The 18,957-nt window shown below is 43.6% G+C and overlaps 6 protein-coding genes across 6 annotated transcripts; 2 read left to right on the top strand and 4 right to left on the bottom strand.

Moving 5' to 3' along the window:
* Nucleotides 1-551: 551 nt before the first annotated feature.
* Nucleotides 552-3,097, top strand: F5147DRAFT_742053 (uncharacterized protein; the record flags this gene model as incomplete). Its single annotated transcript, XM_041439525.1, has 10 exons — nt 552-600; nt 938-1,068; nt 1,149-1,493; nt 1,541-1,653; nt 1,706-1,783; nt 1,814-2,082; nt 2,141-2,272; nt 2,353-2,408; nt 2,547-2,658; nt 2,712-3,097. 10 exons carry the CDS (start codon nt 552-554, stop codon nt 3,095-3,097), a joined length of 1,671 nt encoding a protein of 556 aa, XP_041299545.1.
* Nucleotides 3,098-3,802: 705 nt separating this feature from the next.
* On the top strand, nt 3,803-4,175 carry F5147DRAFT_767192 (uncharacterized protein; the record flags this gene model as incomplete). The annotated part of the gene is made up of 2 exons (XM_041440853.1): nt 3,803-3,904; nt 3,957-4,175. The coding sequence occupies 2 exons, from the start codon at nt 3,803-3,805 to the stop codon at nt 4,173-4,175; spliced, it is 321 nt and encodes a 106-aa protein (XP_041299544.1).
* A 2,944-nt stretch (nt 4,176-7,119) lies between these two features.
* F5147DRAFT_767191 (uncharacterized protein) lies at nt 7,120-7,731 on the bottom strand (the record flags this gene model as incomplete). Its single annotated transcript, XM_041440852.1, has 1 exon — nt 7,120-7,731. One exon carries the CDS (start codon nt 7,729-7,731, stop codon nt 7,120-7,122), a length of 612 nt encoding a protein of 203 aa, XP_041299543.1.
* Nucleotides 7,732-11,356: 3,625 nt separating this feature from the next.
* F5147DRAFT_564263 (uncharacterized protein) lies at nt 11,357-11,884 on the bottom strand (the record flags this gene model as incomplete). The annotated part of the gene is made up of 1 exon (XM_041430714.1): nt 11,357-11,884. A coding segment is annotated over one exon (528 nt), but the record flags the coding sequence as incomplete, so codon positions are not given.
* An 880-nt stretch (nt 11,885-12,764) lies between these two features.
* F5147DRAFT_767189 (uncharacterized protein) lies at nt 12,765-14,148 on the bottom strand (the record flags this gene model as incomplete). Its single annotated transcript, XM_041440851.1, has 2 exons — nt 12,765-13,412; nt 13,462-14,148. 2 exons carry the CDS (start codon nt 14,146-14,148, stop codon nt 12,765-12,767), a joined length of 1,335 nt encoding a protein of 444 aa, XP_041299541.1.
* Nucleotides 14,149-17,787: 3,639 nt separating this feature from the next.
* Nucleotides 17,788-18,615, bottom strand: F5147DRAFT_647611 (uncharacterized protein; the record flags this gene model as incomplete). Its single annotated transcript, XM_041433216.1, has 1 exon — nt 17,788-18,615. One exon carries the CDS (start codon nt 18,613-18,615, stop codon nt 17,788-17,790), a length of 828 nt encoding a protein of 275 aa, XP_041299540.1.
* Between the last annotated feature and the right edge of the window lie 342 nt (nt 18,616-18,957).

Raw genomic sequence — 18,957 nt, 5'->3', positions numbered from 1 at the left:
ATGAAGGCTTGCAGGCATAGTATTGATTAGTCATTCAGTATGGCTGTTATTGGCCTAGTGGAAATGTGTACCTCTGTATCATACCTGCAAAAAATGCCAAAATCCAACACTGTGCAAGTTCACAGCAAGCTCTCCTTGCATTCCATTCGACATGTAGGATTATCACGGGATAAGCATGGTCTGCCTGTCAGCCATGCATTGAAGGTGCTGAAGCATAGGGCATTGGTTCAACAGGCAGCTACTTGCAAAGAGCGGTGGGAAATCTGTTTAAAAGGCAAGTCTCAGTGTAGTGTAAAATGAGAATACTAATGTTATGTAAAGTGATGATGGCCAATGAGCAATGAGCTCTCAAAAGACTTAGAGCCAGCCCTGCTTTCATCTCTGGAATTGAGGAAGACTCAGACAATATCAGTTTTGGTGAGATCTGGAGCAGCTCTGATTTACTCCCCACCAGTCATGCTGGTGGGGAGTTCAATGACCTAAGCAAGAGAAGTTCTCAGTGATGTCTGGAGAGTGTATGTTTCAGCACTACTGGACAGTCAGTCACTAACATGCAGTACACACAGGATGGTTTTCATGGTGTTCGGAAAGTCAATAATTGTATGCGTTGGGACCATGTTCTTTGAAGGAATATTTCCTTCAGTGAGCAGATCCCAGCTATGAGCGAAGCTTACCTTGTGTGGTGCCTAGAAAAGTCAATGATGAGCTTCCACAGTTTCTTTGATTGATTGCACAGTGAGGAGACTAGTACTAGTAATGAAGTGGTTGACTCCAACAAATGGTTGATGACCATAGTTGATGCATTTTGTGAATGATGATTGGTTATTGATCAGTGGCTTTGATGTTTGCTTACTCATTGATTGTTTAGCTGCTGAGAAAGCCATACTCAAAATATCATTGAAGGACCGCACCATCGCATCTGCACTCGTATGTCAAGGCATTTTACCTTGCTCTCCAATATCGCCTGTAGTGGGCATAACCATTGAAGCCCTTGAAATATATTGTGTGGCACACCTCCGGTGTCTATCTATCCAGGCATTTGTAAAAACAATGTGTGACTTACATGGGGTATGTTTCTCATTTGTTCAGACTTTCTACTCAGTGCTTAATACATGCAGGCTGAATTTCACAGACATTTATCACACCAGTTTTCAATTGTGTGCGACTTATATCTACAAATTAGACAGAGCATAGAAGCAATAGTAATGGAATCAATCAGCTGCAACTCACCTGACTGGCGCCTTCGACATTCTTGTCCCACATGCACCTACATGCTGATAAACGAAGAAGACTTAACCTTTGCAATGCTCTATGCCATGGACGGCAATGATTCCCTGAAGCGAGTCCTTCAACGATCTTTGGACGACAAAGATGACACTCTCGGTGCATCTTCAGAAGTTCCTACTGGCCAGTTACTCACCAGCAGCCGTTACTTGTCTTGCAACTTTGTGGACAAGTTTTCACAGGACTTAGCGAGCATTTTGAGTGACAAGGTAAGTACTTAACAAAACTTAGGTAGCAATAACTGAATGTCTATTAGAACGCACCTGCAGATGATTCATGCGAAGGCCGCGATAAAACAGGTATTTTCGTGGCCATCCGCCGCCATGGTTTTTGTCTACTCATTGTAGACATGGTGCAGAGTGGGGAACTGTGAGTCATATATTCTGTCTACTTTTGTAATTCATAACAGATGTTCTTACAGTGCAAAATACCCTTTAGTAGTCGTTTCCAAGTTACTCGACATGTTTGGTGGCAATTTGGGGGGTGGGTGTGATATCAGGTGTTAGCTTAAGACTACACTCGACAATAGCTCCCTCGGACCTCTTGCACACTCACTACATTACACTTGTCTTGTTGGTGCATTCCATAGACATGCCTACAGACATTTATGTCAGCTCGTTTCACTGACAACGTACATCAAAGGTCTTGGAATTGAGGACTTGGAGACATGCGAACGCACATTCTCAAAGTCAAATTCTCTTGCATCATCTCTCCGTTATGCCAGTCTATTTCATCATCAGCAGGCCATTGACTTGTATTTTGAACATAATGACGACTTCAAGGTATACACGAATCTTTGTGAGTGTCTTTAATTTGAACATGCGAACAATGGGTGACATAATGATTATGCGGCTAGTGAACTTTTTATATAGTAACTATAGACAAGCTCTTGACATGGAAGAGGAGAAAGTCTATCTCAAAGGTCTCACAAGAGAGTCTGATGAAGAAACCTTCCAAATGGAATACTGGCAGAAGTTAGTTAACCTCAGTGTGAATGAGTGAGTCTTTGATTGTTATTATATATACCTTTTGTTGCTGACACACCATTCACACAGTCTTACACTTCAGGCTGCAACAGCCAAGCCCTTCACCATGATGCCACTGCTGCCTCATATGACATGCAGGTTTGAAACACGTGCAAAGCTGAGAGTGCATGATGCCATGCTCTTGAGGACTACGAGAAGGATATTAAAATGGTTCAAGCATTAGAGATCAAGCTTGATATCATCACACATTAGGTTCCGGAGGATGCAGAGTGGTAGAGGGTGGGAAGGCTCGTGGCTAACAGAAAGTATCAGCACATGCTGAATTGTTTGGAAGGGTTGATAGTCATGTGTATTTTCGAACTTACAAAGATTAATAGGGCAGGGACAGGTGAGTTTTGGTGACACTATTTCCTTTGAATGCTAATTATGATGTTTGTTAAGGTTACAAGCTGCGCAAACATATTGCGAAGGCATTGCAGACACACTCTGCTGCCATCAAATCCACTCTCAGCACTTATAACACTGTTGCCAGTACAATGTCCCCTCCTCAGAAAACCCTCAAGTGGGAGGAGATTGTCGATTACACATTTCTTGCAGACTTTGATCTGCTATGCAACACATGTGCAGATATTTCTCAATCCCCTTGGTCTTCACCTGTGGCACACAGTGTAATGGACCTTCACTTCAAGATCTGTTGCGCACAAGAGGAAATCTCTCGTCTGAATGTCAAGATCCATCGTCTCATGACATATATTCAAGATGAAGATAATTATCTACAGGTGTCCAAGGAGCAGCTGAGGGCTACTAGCCCAGCCCTCACTCATTAAATTTCCATTCTGTGCAATATTCGAGGCCGGTTCAACTCATGCCATCTGAAGCAGCTTCAAGATATATCTCAACTCACTGGCTTCAGTGGAACACTCACCCCTGGTGTAAGTACACACACAGGTCTTGGGGAGAATGCAAGTGTACCTAATGTGCAAATCCCCACACATAACCATGCATCTCATGTAGGTGTCGATAGTTAAGAAGAGCTGGAGGAGGAGGAGGAGGATGATGAGATTGCAGAGGAGGCCTCAAAAATGTTGCAGGATGTCTTGATCATCACTGAAGACCTTTTGCGGCTCAAACTTCTTGACCATACTGACTTGGAGGAGTAGCATAGATTACCCACTGTAGTGTCGTAATGAACTGTACAAATTGTCATTATGTTTACTATCAAAATGTGCCCTTGATACGTACAGTTTAACGCAAGATATTTGAGCTCACTGTGTGACACGTTGGGCATGAAAGTTTGGGCGGCAGGCGGGCTCAGTCAAACATCAGGAACATTAAGTACGTCAGTGCCAACGTCCCCCTAGGCTACAACTACTCTTTCTCATTATAAATCCTTAATTATTGAGGAGATATAGAGGGAGGCTTGCCATTGATGTGTTTGTATCATTTTAGATGTGATGACATTATGTATTAGCACCTCTAATTAGAGTCCTTACGTGGGAGTCACAGGTGGATGAGAGACATTACCTGGAGGAATGCAAGATGCTATTGCACATGCTGCACCCAGGGTTGGCCCATCAAGTACAGATCCTCTGGAACACACATGGCTGCTTCCTGGATCATCACTGCCAGCAGCTGTGAGACATTGTGGGGCTACCTGGGTTTTCCAGGACACTGATCCCTGGGCAGGCCCTGCACAATGGTCCAAGAGAGTGTGCATTGTCTCCATCAGTTCAGGTGCCTCATAAACTATGTCCTGCTACTGTTAATGAGTCATTGGCCTTGGGGACTTTAAGTGAGGATGAGGACAGGCTTGAGGACCTGGAGGAGGAAGAAGACAATGAGCAATTGGCAGAAGAGGAGTCTCACACCTTGCAAGATATCCTAGAGGTCTCAGGTCACGATTGATGTATATTCTATACTTCACTATGTAAGCATTTCAGGCTACAATAGATGGTTTCCTAGTCTGACATAAGCACAGGGCTTTCCTAGCCACCAGCATTTATGAATAGATCAGGAACATTGGCACTATGTCCGAATGTGTTAGGTTATTGCCAGGTAAGCTTGCAAAGGCACATAAATATTCACATTTATTTGTACTGGCAAGGAATTGCTGGAAGCCACTCGACTTAGACATGACACACCGACACAGTAGTATATCTAACAGGCCTAACAGTGTGGGAGCCTCAGGTGATCTCTATAATTCTAGTTCTATGCCTTTTGATGCTAGGTGTTTGTGGAAGAAGAAAAAAGGTGACTAGGAGGTTATCTGAATACAGGAAACTTTGATGTGAACTAATCTATACAAAAAGCAATGGTATATTTGGGCAAAAGCCTGTAGGGCTTCTTGGCCTGCTGCAAGTGCACTGTCTTCTTAGATAGATGATCTATAGATAAACACCTACAAAATCAAAAATCTCCACGGTCAGTGATTCAGACAAATACCAATGACTGATAATGTGGTTGTTCGTGGGTGGCTGTTTTCACTTTACTAAGCTATGTTCAGACAAAAGTACTTCCTGTGAGGTCAGTAGCAATACCAGTCAATCCAACAGTATGGACGCAATAGAAAATAAAATAGACAGAATGTAGTCAGCCCAACAGTATGGTGATAACAAAAAAGAAATTGATTCACTCTAACGGTATGGCAGTGTTTAGAGAACAGAGAAAAGTCAGCCCAACAGTATGGTACTGATAAAAAAAGAAATAGATTGATAAGAGAAACCCTTCCTTCAGTAACAATGCTTCTTGTAATAAATTTACTACAGAAAGTCGTGCGAAATTATAGCAATCACCCCCTCAGCACAAACAGGTAGAATCAAAGGTCAGGACTAATCAGTGATCAGTAGAACTCTTAGTTCACTATTGAACCTGCTGCCAAGGAACTCACGATGAGTATTAAACAGAATCAGGAACGGACGTCCTTGGATTTCAGTACCAAGTCCCCTATTCAACAACTAAAGTCTAGCAGACAAAGAAAACCCTGGCTCAGTATCACTACTCAGATGAGTGAGGTCAAGCGTCACTATCAACTTCTGAAGTCTTCCCACTAAGCCGGTGCTTAGATGGACGTAAAGACAACACAAAGATCTTGAAACAAATTCAGACAATAACACTGAGACGTGAACGAACTGAACAGAAAAAGAGACAAATGAAAAGAAAGAAACAAAGAAAGAAACAGAAAAAGAAAGAGAGAAAGAAGAAAGAAAAGAAAAGAAAGAGACTAGAGGTTCACCAGTAGAAAATCAAAGAAAAAGTTTGCTCACTGTTGAGCACAGTGAGCTCAAGATATTTCACAGTTGTTGACGATGAGCTAAAGGTATTGCTGGATGTTGCTTACAATGACCTCTCAGTTAGTTGCTTAACAGCTCTTGTCACTGTTGTTGATACTGATCACACTTCACACTCAAATTTATTTTGTGGGGCTTAAAAGTTCCCTATATGCTTTTTTTATTGGCAAAAAGTGGGGTCTTATATAGATAAATTATGGTGGCTGTGTTACTATTTCCCACGTTCTAAGGGGAATAGGCTTAGTCAGATTGTACCAATACTATTTACTGTAGTCATGTGCTTTATAATTTGTGTCATCAAGCTTTAGTCATCTCAAAAAGGTTGCTTTGTCATGATTTGGTTTAGGGTCATAGGTCACCTGACTGTTAGAGTCATATAACTTAGTATCATGTGACAAATATTAAGTAACAGACTGATTATGTTATTTGTTGGTGTCTTGTTATGATGTTACTTTATTGACCGTAGAAATGACGCGAGCCGTGTATTTAGAGTGTTAAGAAAGTTCCCACAAGGCAAATTATGCAAGAACTATTTTACACTGTTACTTGACATGTGTGGGATTCAGTCTGAGTCATTGTTATTGCTGACTAAGCAGAATTTACCGCAAAATTAAATATACAAGAATATTCAGCCTATCTGAGTCTGTCTGAGAAATGAAAATACTATCTGAACTGCAGTCTGAACCATAAAGTAAAGGAAGATTGTTCATAATGATTTCTAGGGTATCGGGCTCGTGAGAGAGCATTAGTCATCCATGCACCGAACCGGTTTGGTGCAGGTCATCTGGTGGAAACTGAGAAATCAATCGTCCCCGATTGTGAATTTGCAGGGGGTGGGTGTCTAGGAGCTGGCTGGGTTTAGCTCATCTGTGGTATTGGGGAATGGGTATCGTAATGGGTTGGTCATCAGATTGTTACTTGGTAGTGGAGGGAGCTCCTCAAGGATATCTACTTGTTGGGATTCCCGTATCTCCCTTTCTACTTCATCCAATGTTTCATTCAGTTGTTGCGCAAGATTGAAGATGTAGTTGCATGTAGGACATCGCCATCTAAAAAGATATGCGCCCCTCATTCTATCACCTCGATAAGGTCTCAAGTCTACCTGATAATGTGGGTCTCCATGTGGATGCATTTCTTTAGCATGCCACGTAAGTGAACTTCCTAACCTATCTATTTGACTTTCCACTATAGTCAACTGGCTCCGAAGGTGCTCCTCATCCGAATAAATTTTGCCAAGACGAAGAAATTGGGTAGGAAGACAACCAGGTTCAGGGTGAGGATTCATTTCCAGGCCCTGTTCGATTCGTGTTGCGTGATTCATTGTTCTCCAAGAAGGATAGCGGTACTTGAATATCTGTCGTTTTCAATAATTTCCAGGTAGTTTGTATTTTTACTTGCTAGGATGTATAGTGCAAGTGCGTAAATAGTGTACAGAATGAGATTCAGGATTGACATAGGTAGCTCCCGTTGTTGCGATACGTGTTTGTTTGGAAAAAGTCTACTTTACGTAGGTATGCGGAAACACAGGTAACAAAAGAATGATGTATTTCTACTGGAAGGGATTAGCTAGTAGCTGAGAAAAGGGATGTGTGTGTCAAGCTAGAGTCAGACAATGGGTCTAAATTCCTAACATGTCTCAATAGATCATCTTGGTAGCGGTCCTGAGAATTTCGTACCAAAAATGCACCTCCAAGATCAACTCTGCTGTTCTCAAAACTCTCATTTCCCTCAAACAACTGACTCAGGTCCTTAAGAGACTGCATGAGCGGCTTGATCTCATATGCTGGGAGGCGATTAGTACGCTTCTTGCACCAGCGTATAAAGCGAAGGTGTTTGGGAAGGGAAATGATGCCAGTAGGCAGGGTAAGGCGGACAGGTGGCGGGTTATATGGATCCCTAGCATCATGGTTAAATGTAGTGACATTGACGATGAGGACGTTCTTGTATTGCGCCACTACTTCCGAAATTCGCCCAATGTGGAACTGATGGCAGGAGGATGAATCTTCCAAGTGTATGAGTGAGCCGAATGCGATATGGGCGCAGTGGCTGTGGCACATGTGCGTATACGTCCATTCACGATCCAACACGCTAGTGCCTCGGTCTGGCTTGGTGTGGATGAGGGGATATTTATGGGAGGGGTCCACAAATGTGGGGCGGCGGCGGCGGAATAACATGATTTTAAAGAAAGAGAAGAAAAATGATTTGTGAGCAAAAGAGTGATATTGAGTAGCGCTGTTGGATGCCAGCGGAAAACTGAGAAATGACTTCAAATTTTGGCGTCCTTTATATGAGAGCTGGACAGGGTCCTCAGGGATTGAAAAATATTACTTAATCAAGTAAAATTTGAAAGTTCCGCGATCCGGCCCCTAATGAATTGTAAATGAAAAATGCGCTGTTTGTCTAATTAATGCCGCTAGGGTTTTAAGTTTTTAAAGTACACATTCTCTCTGTTGCCGAAATTAAGGTTCCATCATTAATTTAGGTTCCGGCTCAATTAATTGCCTCTCAGCGCGCAGTAACCAATGAAATAATAGGTAACATGTGGTGCAGTGTCTCCTTACAAGCCGCTGGTATCCCAAATCCCATAGTACAAGTGTAGTCAGTAAATACCCAGAAAATAAGGCCGAGTGTGAACAGTGTACATGATGTATAAACAAAACTAAGCAGGCCGACTGCGTTTCACGCAATAAGCGTTCTTCTGCGGGTATATGGTTTATTACAAAAAAAACTTTGGGGAAGCTTAAGAAAAAAACTAATCTAGTGGGAATGTTACCCACGACTGAACTTCTATCCTATCAATTTCTTTTAGATGGGCTTCGGCGTTCTGGGCCCGTTGTTCTAAGGTAGCGCAAATTGAGCAAATCCAGTTAGGGTAATTTGGTAATGTATCCCGTTCTTCCGAGTTTAATGGGTCTGTAAGATATGCATTTCCAGGTTCCAACAAAATGTCCCCACTTCCTTCTAGTTGTGTATGTTTTTCCAGTACATGGCCTACCCATATGACTGTAATTTGACGTAGGTTAATACGAGCTTGGCGATGCCAAGTTTTTAGCTGCTGTAGGGAATAATTGGCTTCCATCAAGGGTCAGGGGTAAAATGTTCTTCCTCAGCTTCTTCAATTCCCTGGGAAAGTGTTCGCAGTTGCTGGGAGTTTCTTGTTATATATGGTAAAAGTCTAAATGCAGCAACTCCGCGGCGGGATATTGTTCCGTCCATTTCACTTAGTACATATGATCCTCCCTGAGTTCTCCGTTCTACTTTATATGGGCCGAGATAGCGGGGTTTTGTCTTTCGGTTCAGTTCCTTTTCTATTCGGGTGTTACGTACAAGTACTAGATCTCCTGTCTGATATGCCTCCCGTCTTAATCGCTTTGAGTATCTCCTTTCAAACTGCTCTTTTGATTTGAACCGAGCATTCTTCAGTGTTTCAGCTGCTTGTTCTAAGTCCTCGGGTCGTCTTTCCAACTGTCTTATTCTCAGTGCTAGTAACTCAACTGATGTCATTCCGCTTGTAAATCCATCAACCATGAATGTAGCTTCTGCTAAGTCAAAGGGCAATACTGGGTGAACTCCATGAACTAGATAGAAAGCAGAGAATCCAGTTACTCGGCTTGTGGTGACACGATCTGCAAATAAGGTTTGGGGAATCTTCTGAGGCCATTGTGTGAGGTTGTCATTACATGCTTTCACTAGTGCTTCTCTAAATATGAAATGACCTCTTTCAACTACTCCGTTAGCCTGAGAATTATAGGGCGAGATGGTGATATGTGGGATATTTACTCTCTTCATAAGGGCTGAAAATGCTCCCTGTACTTCTGGTCCATTATCTGTGGTAACTTGTCCGAGGGCACCGTATCTACAATAAAGATCTTCCCAGAAAAACTTGCTAAGGGCCTTGGCAGTAGGTGCCTTAAGAGGTCGTCCTTCTACATAGCGTGATAAATCATCTCTAGCTAGTACAATATACTTGAATCCTTGAGCTGGAGGCATGTGCATGATATCAATGTATACTTTCACAAAGATTGTGGATGGAGTAGATACTGTGATAGGAATGTGCATCTTTGTAGTGCTTCGTATCTGACAGGGGTGACATGATTGTACATGATGCCGTACATCTGAAAATAAGTAGGGCCAGAAAAACCTAAGCCGAATTGTCTCCCAGGTGGCAGCTTCTCCTCTATGTCCAAGTTCTTCATGTGCCTGATTCAGGATAGTCGCACGCTTTTCTGGATCAAAAACTACTAATAGGGGCGGTCTAGCCTGCATTCTCTTATACATTCTTCCATTCTGCACAAAGAACCTGACAGCTTTCTTCAGAAATCTTTTCTTTGCTGAAATACTTTTGAAGGGCGGTGTTTCTAGGGTAGTCAGAAACTTGAAAATATCCTTTAGGTTTTGTTCCTGAACACTGGTTCCCATGAATACTACAGGAAAAGATGTCACTTTTCGTTGTGGTGATACTGTGGCTCGGAAACAGGCTTGGGAAACTCCACTATATAATGCTAACTCATCTAACCATGAATCATCTTGCAAATCAATACTTTCTCCTTCTCCTAAACCTCTTCTTGATAATGCATCTGGTCCTTTGAATTTGGTGGCAGGTACGTGAATAAGTGTGAAATCAAATAACAGGATTCCTTGAATCCACCGATTAATAGCTGCATTTGGTTGAAGGTCAGGCTCATTTAACATCCCTTTGATATACTTGGCATCAACTTCTACATGAAGAACTTTCACACCAATGATATATAGACGGAAATGACGAAGTGCTCGGTAAAGTCCATATAGTTCCAGTTTTGGCTGGGAATAACGGGCTTCTACTTCATTAAATGGTAATGATCCGTATCTCGCAGGTCGCTTACGTCCATTCTCATCGATCTGAGATAAGATAATTCCTGCTGCCATATAGCTGGAGTCTACTGATAGTATTACTGGTAAGTCTGAAGTATAGTTAATTGACCTTAGGGCTGGTGCTGAAGCAACCAATTTCTTCAATGTTTCAAAAGCTTCCTTCCGTCTTTCATCCCAAATAAACTCTATGTCCTTTCTCCATAGTTCGCTTAAGGGTCTTGCTAATGTAGAGTATCCAGGAATCCAAATACGAACAGTACCACATAATCCTAGGAATGCTCGAGCTTCCTTTGGAGTTGTTAAGTCAGGCCAATTTAGAATCTTGTCCACCTTAGTTTTGTCAGGTATACGTCCTTCAGGGGTACAGGTTTGTCCAACAATCAGAACTTCTGGGAGACACAATTGAATCTTAAGTGCTGAAAATGTAGCACCAGCTTCCTTGATACGATGCATAATTCGATGAACATCCAGGGCGTGTGACCAAATAAACTTTCGTATTCCTGAGTTTTCGGCCAATACTGCAGGTTCTCCTTGCTCATCAGGAAATATAGTTGTAGGGCCTTTGATTGGAAGGTCATCTATAAATATGTTGGCTTTGTCAGGAATTTCATCTTTAAGAACAAAGGTCATGCATTTCTGAAATTCTGCAGGAGAGTTGGTGAATCCGGTGGGCAGTGAAGTAATACGAAGTAGTCCTAGGGGAGTTAGGAATGCAGTAAGATCTCTACTTATTGGGTGAAGTTTTCTAGCATCAAATCCCCAGAATAAATCAAACACCGTGTAACATTGCGCTCCTGCAAAGGGTTCTACAAAATCATCAAGAATAGGGGGTAATCCAGCATCACGAATTGTAACTTTATTCAAAGGCTGCAAATCATGGACTATTCTTAGCTTTCCATTCTTTTTAACCACACAAAACCATCGTGATCGGTATGCAGACTGACTTGATTCATAGACTCCTGCATCAATTTTGAGCTTGAGTACTTCTATAACTTTGCTTCGTATCCCTGGTGGAATTGGAATATTCTTGTATTCCCATGGGATATGTGGAACAGTAGGAATAATATAAGGTGAAAAGTAAGATTCTTTCAAAGTACCTCTATCTGTATCTTCAAATGCTAGTGCATCCTGGTGTAGCCACATAATATGTCGAAATAATCTCTCTTCTTCTGGGCGTAAGAATCCCTTAGAATTGATATTCAAAGCTTCAAGCCGTTCTGCAGTAAGTTTCTTGGTAGGAATTACATTAGGAGGGTTAGGAGATAGTGGTGCGAGTGTTTCTAAAGGGTCATTTGGAATTTGCCTCACTACTTGAGCTTCCTGGGGAAATACTCCCGGAACTGGTCGTACTTTCTTATCCACTTTCTTGTACATTGTAAATGAGCTTGCTTTGCTCTGGCTATCTTGCTCATAATCTGAACCATTATTAGGAGGAGTCCAGAATATTCCCTCACTTTCTTCTTCATCATTAGTCATTATCCATATTGAATCTCCCGGCTCAAAATGTTCTGAAATACTATCGGTTCGTATAACTATTTCATCCTTTTCTTCTGAATATTCTGTTTTACAAGTTTCTTCCCTATCTTCTTCGGAATCTGTATAGATGTTTTCGGCTCGTACATAAAGTCCGTAGTATGGGTTATCAGTTTCTAAATGGTGCATATCTGCTGAATGTATTGTTGCTAAGGGTATAATCTAGACGGAAGGTTGTGTATATTCTGACGTCTGTCTACAATTCAATTGTGGGGCTTGGCTTGTCAAATTTAAATTGACAAAGGTTGTTAAGGGTCTTTGGCTTGTGGACCGGTGCTTGTCAAATTTATATTTGACTGACACTTGTCAGACTAAGTGGCACGTTCTTTACTAGGGGATATGTTGATAAGAGATACGTTGAATTATTTGTGAATTTTGAATGCCAAAAACTGCTAGGGAGGCTCCCAGTATGTTCTGAACTCAGTTGAAATTCTTTGGTTTGTTGAAATATTTGGTATTACAGTTGTTTTAATAGGCTTATAGGGGATATTGACTTTGGGTACTTGTTATTGAACCAGAATATTCAAAGATTTAGTAAAAAATTTCGTACTAACAGTCCCAAGCTTCTTAGTCTTTCAATGAATCAATTTTAGATTCATTACATACATGTATAGGGGTTGACATCAGGTACTTAGAAAAAAAATGAAACTTCTATCAAGAACTTTGATTTCACACGTCAGAAGCAACAGAAGTTTAAAAATGAAAACGATCGTGTGATATAAGTACAAGATTCGATCGGAATATTTGAAAAACTCAAACACGTCATATGTATGTATGTGTACAAAAAAACAAAAACATTGTAAAAAAACAAAAACAAATGTATCTATTCTAAGTAGTAAGGACCAACGCGCTTGGCATCGTAGTCCCGATTGTACTTAGCTTCAGCGAGAGACAAGACAAACTTAGTACTAGTAGTGGGAACGACGTTAGTACCACGGAGATCGTCGAGTAGGTAGTTCTGTAACAAAATAAAAATAATGTCCTTGTCAGGGAGAGAACATTGCAAGAGGTCGTCAATAGCATCCGCGAGTATGAAGTACCTGAAGAAACGGAAAAGTCCTGCGGCCAATCGCAAGAATGCGACTTCTTCGTATGAGAAGAGAGGGTTAGCGGAGGGACAAAGTTGATGAAAGAAGGTGGCACGGTTCACGCTGGCAGGGATGCAGCGGACACCGTCGACAACGATGAGCAGGAGTTGCTCCTGCGAGCAATCCTGCGATTGGAATGGGGTCAGAGTTGCATGAGTTTGCTGAAGGATGTTGCGCGCTGTGGTGCGCATATTTTTGAGTTCGTACATACGGGTGTGAAGGCGCGAAGTGCCTCGGGGAACGTGCAGATTGTAAGTAGAAGTATCATAATGAAAAATAGCACTCGGCCGAGTGGTATGGAAGGCCGCCTTCTCTATTCCGAGCTCCCTGATGGATTGAGAGGCCATGGCACCTGTAAGGAACCTGGTGAGCGCAGTAAGGCGCTGGACAGGTGAGTTGTCGTAGTGGCCATGGAAAGGAAGGGTTTCATACGTGAGTTTGCACTGGCGAAGGCCGAAAAGGGGAAGGGGTAAGTTTGTCGAAGAGGCCATTGTCGTCCGGCTCCTCAAGTGCGTCGGTGGTGCAGGTGAAGATAAGTGACGGGATAAGTTGCGGGATGTACTTATGGGTCCATGGGTCCGCGATGTCCTCCGCGAGTTTGTGAATGTGCAAGAGGTGCAGCTGCACGATGCGTGAGCTGGGACGGGTGGAGTTAGGAATGGGAGCAAGACTCTCCTCGTTGTCGGCACAGGACGAGGAGGTCTCGTTCATCTCGATGAGCTCGCCGTCGGACGATACGTCATCCGCGACATGTGCATCACGTCCAGGTCTGCTGAGTGTAGTAGAACTTTTCTCCAGGGCGACCAGCCAAGTCTTGACGATCAAGGCTTGGTGGAAAAGGGCGTCCTGTGAAGGAACATCAGTGTGATAGGCCGGTGTAAACCATACATCTGCCACATATAACATTTTTGGGATGGCGACTGCTTGATAGAGTTGGCGAGTTAGTTTCATTGGCATCCCATTAGCGGTTGAGGAGAGACGTCGTAATTGCAGTGCATACTTGGTACCTTTAGTGATGGCGTAGGCGATGTAAGCTTTCCACCTTAGTTCTTGATCTAAAATGACACCTAAAAACTTGTGAGTGGCAGACGGGTGAATGGTACTTCCTCTGATGATCATGGGTGGGCGTGTCTTTGTTCTGTTCTTGGAGAAATCAATTAAGGCGAATTTACTTGTTTTCGAATTTTGAATTATGGTCTCTTGACCAGTCATAGCCACCAGCCTTCTCTTTCAAGCATTCATTCAAGGGTGCGGTGTGTTTTGTGGAAGGATGCGCTGATGGCAATGAACACTGTGTTGTCGACGAAGGTGAGAGTCGATTCCTGTTTGCCGCTGTGTTTGGCCACATCTACTAAATCAGTGTTATATATAATGTACAATATCATTGAGAGGGGGTCGCCTTGGCCAATGCCATTTGTTACCGGGAACCAATCAGATTTGAAGTCATTGAATTGAAGGTGTGTCTGTCGTTCTGTAAAATCGATCATGGCCTTTGGGAGGCAGTGGGTTTTCATGTTGTGTAGTAGGCAGTCCATAACTGTGTTCGGAAATGTTCCTTCGATATTGAGAAAGAGTACTGATGCTACTTTCTTCACCCTTCAGGCGTTCCTGATTGTTTCTTCTAGGAGGTGGAGCGAGTCGGTGGTGGATCGGCCTGGGCGGCCTCCAAAGTGAGTTGCTGGTAGAAGTTGATGGTGTTCGAGGTAAAAGGTCATTTGATCTGCTATGACTGCCATTGGTAGTTTACACATGGTATTGAGGAGGGCAATGGGACGATACACTTTGGTTACTGTGTAATCTGGCTTGCCTAGTTTTCATAGTACTACTGTCATGAATTGACGCCAGGGTTGGTAGTAGGTGCGAAGGTCGATGGTGGTGTTAAAGAGTGGGAGAAGGAAGGGGGTGAGCAGGTCTGCGCATTGCTTGAACACCACATTACATATGCTGTCGGGTCCAGGGGCTTTGAAGGGACTGAGTTTTTGGATATTGTGTTTGATCTCATCGGCCATGATTGGTACCATGGGGGCAATGGGGTCAGGGTATTCATAATCTATTGGGACAGATGATGTGTTGGGGCATTGCGGGAAAGACGATTTAGCTAGTTCGATGCTTTTCTCAGCATTGCTGGTGGCCTTGAGTGTGGATCCATCGGCCTGTTGGATGGAGAGAGTGGGGATTCAAGTTTTGCTGCCATTGGTCGGTTCGGCTGAAATGTATTTGTTAGCGATCCAAATGTCATTACCTGAGATTCCTTCGAGCCAGTTGACCCAGTGTTGTTTTTTGGTTTTGAAAATTTCTTTCGCATAGTGATTTCGGAGGCGCTTGAATTTAGCAGTGACATGGGTGCAGGGGGAGAGCTCTTATCTTGTGTGCGGTATGGGTGGCTTTGTTGACCTGTCGACATAGCATGGTGAGTTCATGTGTCCACCACCTTTTCGAAGTGGGGACAAGGTTTAGATAGGGGAACTACTTCTGAGATAACTTCTTCAAGCATGGTTGCCAGGTTTTGCACAGCAAGCTGAAATTCTGCGTCTGTGCGAAGGGGTGCCGGGGCTGGTCATGTGTCTAGACATTTGGTTAGGGTTTCCTTGAATTTGTCCCAGTCTGTTCCTCGGTAGTTACATGTTTGATCCTGTGTAATCCTGGGTACAGTTAGTTCTAAGATGCTAAGAATAGGTACATGGTCCGTTTTGGGTCCTCGCAAGGCTGGGTTTGTTCATTAAATATTTCCGTGGAGTGGTCTGTACAGAAGACGTTGTCAGGGTGGGTCCAATTACCACTGTTCGAGGCTTGGAGGGTGGGCTGTCCTTTGGGTAGCGGCTGATTCATCCCATATTCTGCGATAAGGTCTATGAGAGGTTGTGCTGCGTTGTAATCGATCAGGTGCTCATTTCGTTCTTCTTCCCATAGTGGATGATGGCAGTTAAAGTCCCCAAGCCAGATCATGTGATCACTGATGGTAGGGTGTATTGTGGCAATGTTGGCTGATAGATACGTGTCCATGGCTTGAATTGTGTGCTGTCCTTTGCCGTTGTTGTAAATATTGAATATTGTGCAGTTGCCGAAGGTTCTGGGAAATTGGATGATGACCACGTCAGAGGAGGGGAAGGATATTTGTTTCCAGTCGTTAGTATTCAGTGAGGTACTGACTAGTGTGACGGCACAGGTTTTCTGTTCAGGGTGAGTATAGTGCTGCATAGGGTATAGAGTATGCCATTGTCTGTTGAATTTGGTGTTGCGGAGGCGATCCTCACAGGCTTCCTGAAAGGCGAGGATGTCCCATTTCTGGGCTGTCGGACCATTGAGGATGGATTCTTGTGCGGCATGTGAATTGTTGAGGTTTTGTTGCCATATGTGTAGTTGAGCAGGTGCTGGGTCCGGGTGTTCAGACATGGACTATGGGTGGGTTGGAGGGTTCCTTGGCTGGAGGGGACAATAGCGATGATGGAAGGAACCACAGAGGCGTGTATGATTGGGTCGGGGTTGAGGATGCAGAGGTTGAGGTTGAGGTTGATGTCGGTGTCAGTGTCTGGTTGTCTGCTGGGAGTGAAGCGAATTTGTTGGTAGGGGTTAGTGTTAGTGGGTGAGGAGCTAGCATGCAAGGGGTCTTGGTATCCTGGGTCTTGGGTGGGGGTGTGGGTTGCATTCCAGACTTGGTGATGGATTATAGGGTGGTTTGGTGGAGGCACTGGGGTTCCTTTGCATTACTTGATGATGATGGTGGAGGTTCAACTGTCTTCTTGTAGGGTGTAGCTTTAGGGGGGGAGGGCGGTGTGGGTCCAGGATTTGGTTGTAGGGAAGTAAGGTAGAGAGTTTTCTGGATATTTGGTGCGTAGTTCGGAGCATCTTCATTCAAATTCTGGGCAATTTCTGCTCCAGCTGGCATGATCGTTGTTGCGACAGCTGACACATCTGAATGTTTTGTAGGCATTGCAGTCAATTGTTCTGTGATTGTCAGCGCATGTACCGCATACATCCCTGTTTGCACTACAGTTGTAGGCAATATGACCATAACGTTGGCATTTTGCGCATTGGGTGGGCTCCTTCTGGTCCTTTTTGACTCGGATCAGTTGTTGGTCAATGTATAACCCGCTTTTAATCAGTTTGTTGGCAGTTGTCGCGTTGTTGACTTGGAGTATTGCGAAGGCCATCATTTGAGTGGGCGAGTGTTTGTGTGGTGGTTTGATCCATCGCATGGAGACTAGTGAGTTGTCGTCTAGGTGGTTCTTGCCTTCTACCAGTTGGAGGAGCCCTGGACGTTCAATGAGTAGGTTGACGGGGACATATTGCACTATTAAAGTATAGGTTCTGTCTTTAAGAGTGACTGAGAAGTCGAGACCTTGAAGGAATCTCTTTTGGGTAGAGTTTTCCTTTAGTTTGTTCACCATCTCTTCACTGTCCAATTCTACTATTAATCCCCCGTTGTGCATTTATAGCAGGGCTTTGATGGTGCCCTTGTAGCTGCCTGGGGCAAGTGCCGAGTGGATGGCAGTCTGAATTCTTTTTAGGGCATCCTCATGGTTGATGACGGGAGGAAAGACCATGTTGCCAGGTGTTGGGTCTAGGAGGATCTGTCTGGCGCATATAGCGGATCTGGCCAAGGCTTTGTCTATCAATTGGATTTGGTTCTGGGTTTTGCTGATTGACTTTGTGTGCGGTGTGACTTGGCGAGTGAATACTTGAATATTTGGGGGCCCACCTCGTGAGTTGTGTTGTAGTCGCATAGTCTGGTTTGGGGCATGGGTCGAGGTTACCTCTCTAAATAATGGCGGTTTTGATGTGGCAGGTGGGGAGGTGGCCAGTTGGGTCGATAGTTGTGTTGATGGATTCCTGTGTCAATTTGAGGGAGGCGGAGAGGAGGTTGATGGAGTTGTGGCAATCTTTGATAGCACTGCAAATGGTGTCTGTTGTGTTAGTGATGCGCTCCGCTGCCGCATTAATGTCGTGGTCTAGGTCTACTTGTTCGTCTAATTTCCAGTATATCTTGGTGGCTTCTTCTAGGGATTTGGATAGCGAACTTGAGGTGGAGGATAGTCGTTCTAGCTGTGGGGCCATGGCAGTTGTGATATGATCTATGATTTTGGGGGTTACTGGGTTAGTGTCTGTATCCTGGTCTACTTCATTTATTAGGGTTTTGGGGTTTTCAGTTTTTTCAATCAAGTTTTCTAGTTTTTCGGAGGCCGTCAGTAAATGAGCCACTTGCGGGGCTATTGTGGCAACGATGTGGTCAACCAGTTTTGTGGTAACCGAGTCCGAGACTTGTCTGGCTACTGTCTGGGCAATTTGTTGAGCTGCTGCCATTGATATTTCGTCTATTACATGTTGTTTGAGGAGGAATACAACTGATCTAATGGCTGTTAGTACTGGTAGAGGAATGGAACCGGATATTTGCGTGATCTGTAAAAGGACCAAAATTAAGTGAGTAATAGTGTATGGTTTGGTCGCATGGCATAGGCTCTTTTTTTTGAGGTATAGGTGTGCACTGGCAGCATCTGTGACAGTGCTGGGTTGTGCTTCAATTTCTGTTGGGGTCAATATTACATTTGTAGATCTCATTATTCTTTTTGCAGAGGGTCCACCTGGCATTGTTGGGGAGGGGTTTTGAGAGACTGGTGATTTGGAGCCGAAGCTCATGCTACGTGTTTTCCCTATTACCATCTTTTTTGTTCTGATTCAGTATCAAGAGACAAGGTTCTAGATAGATTTGGAATTCTTTGTTTGAGAGTGAGTTGGGTTTTGATGCCGTTGGGTGGCAGCAGCGCCTTTAGGCGCTGTGTTGACTAGGATTTTTTTGGGGTCCTGGTCGGGGTGCCAATTGGTGTGGGACCAAGGAGCGTTTTTCTGGTATCATGTTTTCCATCCCACATGAGTGTGGCAGAACATTCAATAACACGGTGGGTGTTACATCCAAGGCATATGGCGCAACAT

The sequence above is a fragment of the Suillus discolor genome (assembly GCF_016758755.1).
Source record: "Suillus discolor strain FC423 chromosome Unknown F5147scaffold_2, whole genome shotgun sequence".
NCBI lineage: Eukaryota > Fungi > Basidiomycota > Agaricomycetes > Boletales > Suillaceae > Suillus > Suillus discolor.
This window is presented reverse-complemented; position numbering and strand designations above follow the sequence as displayed.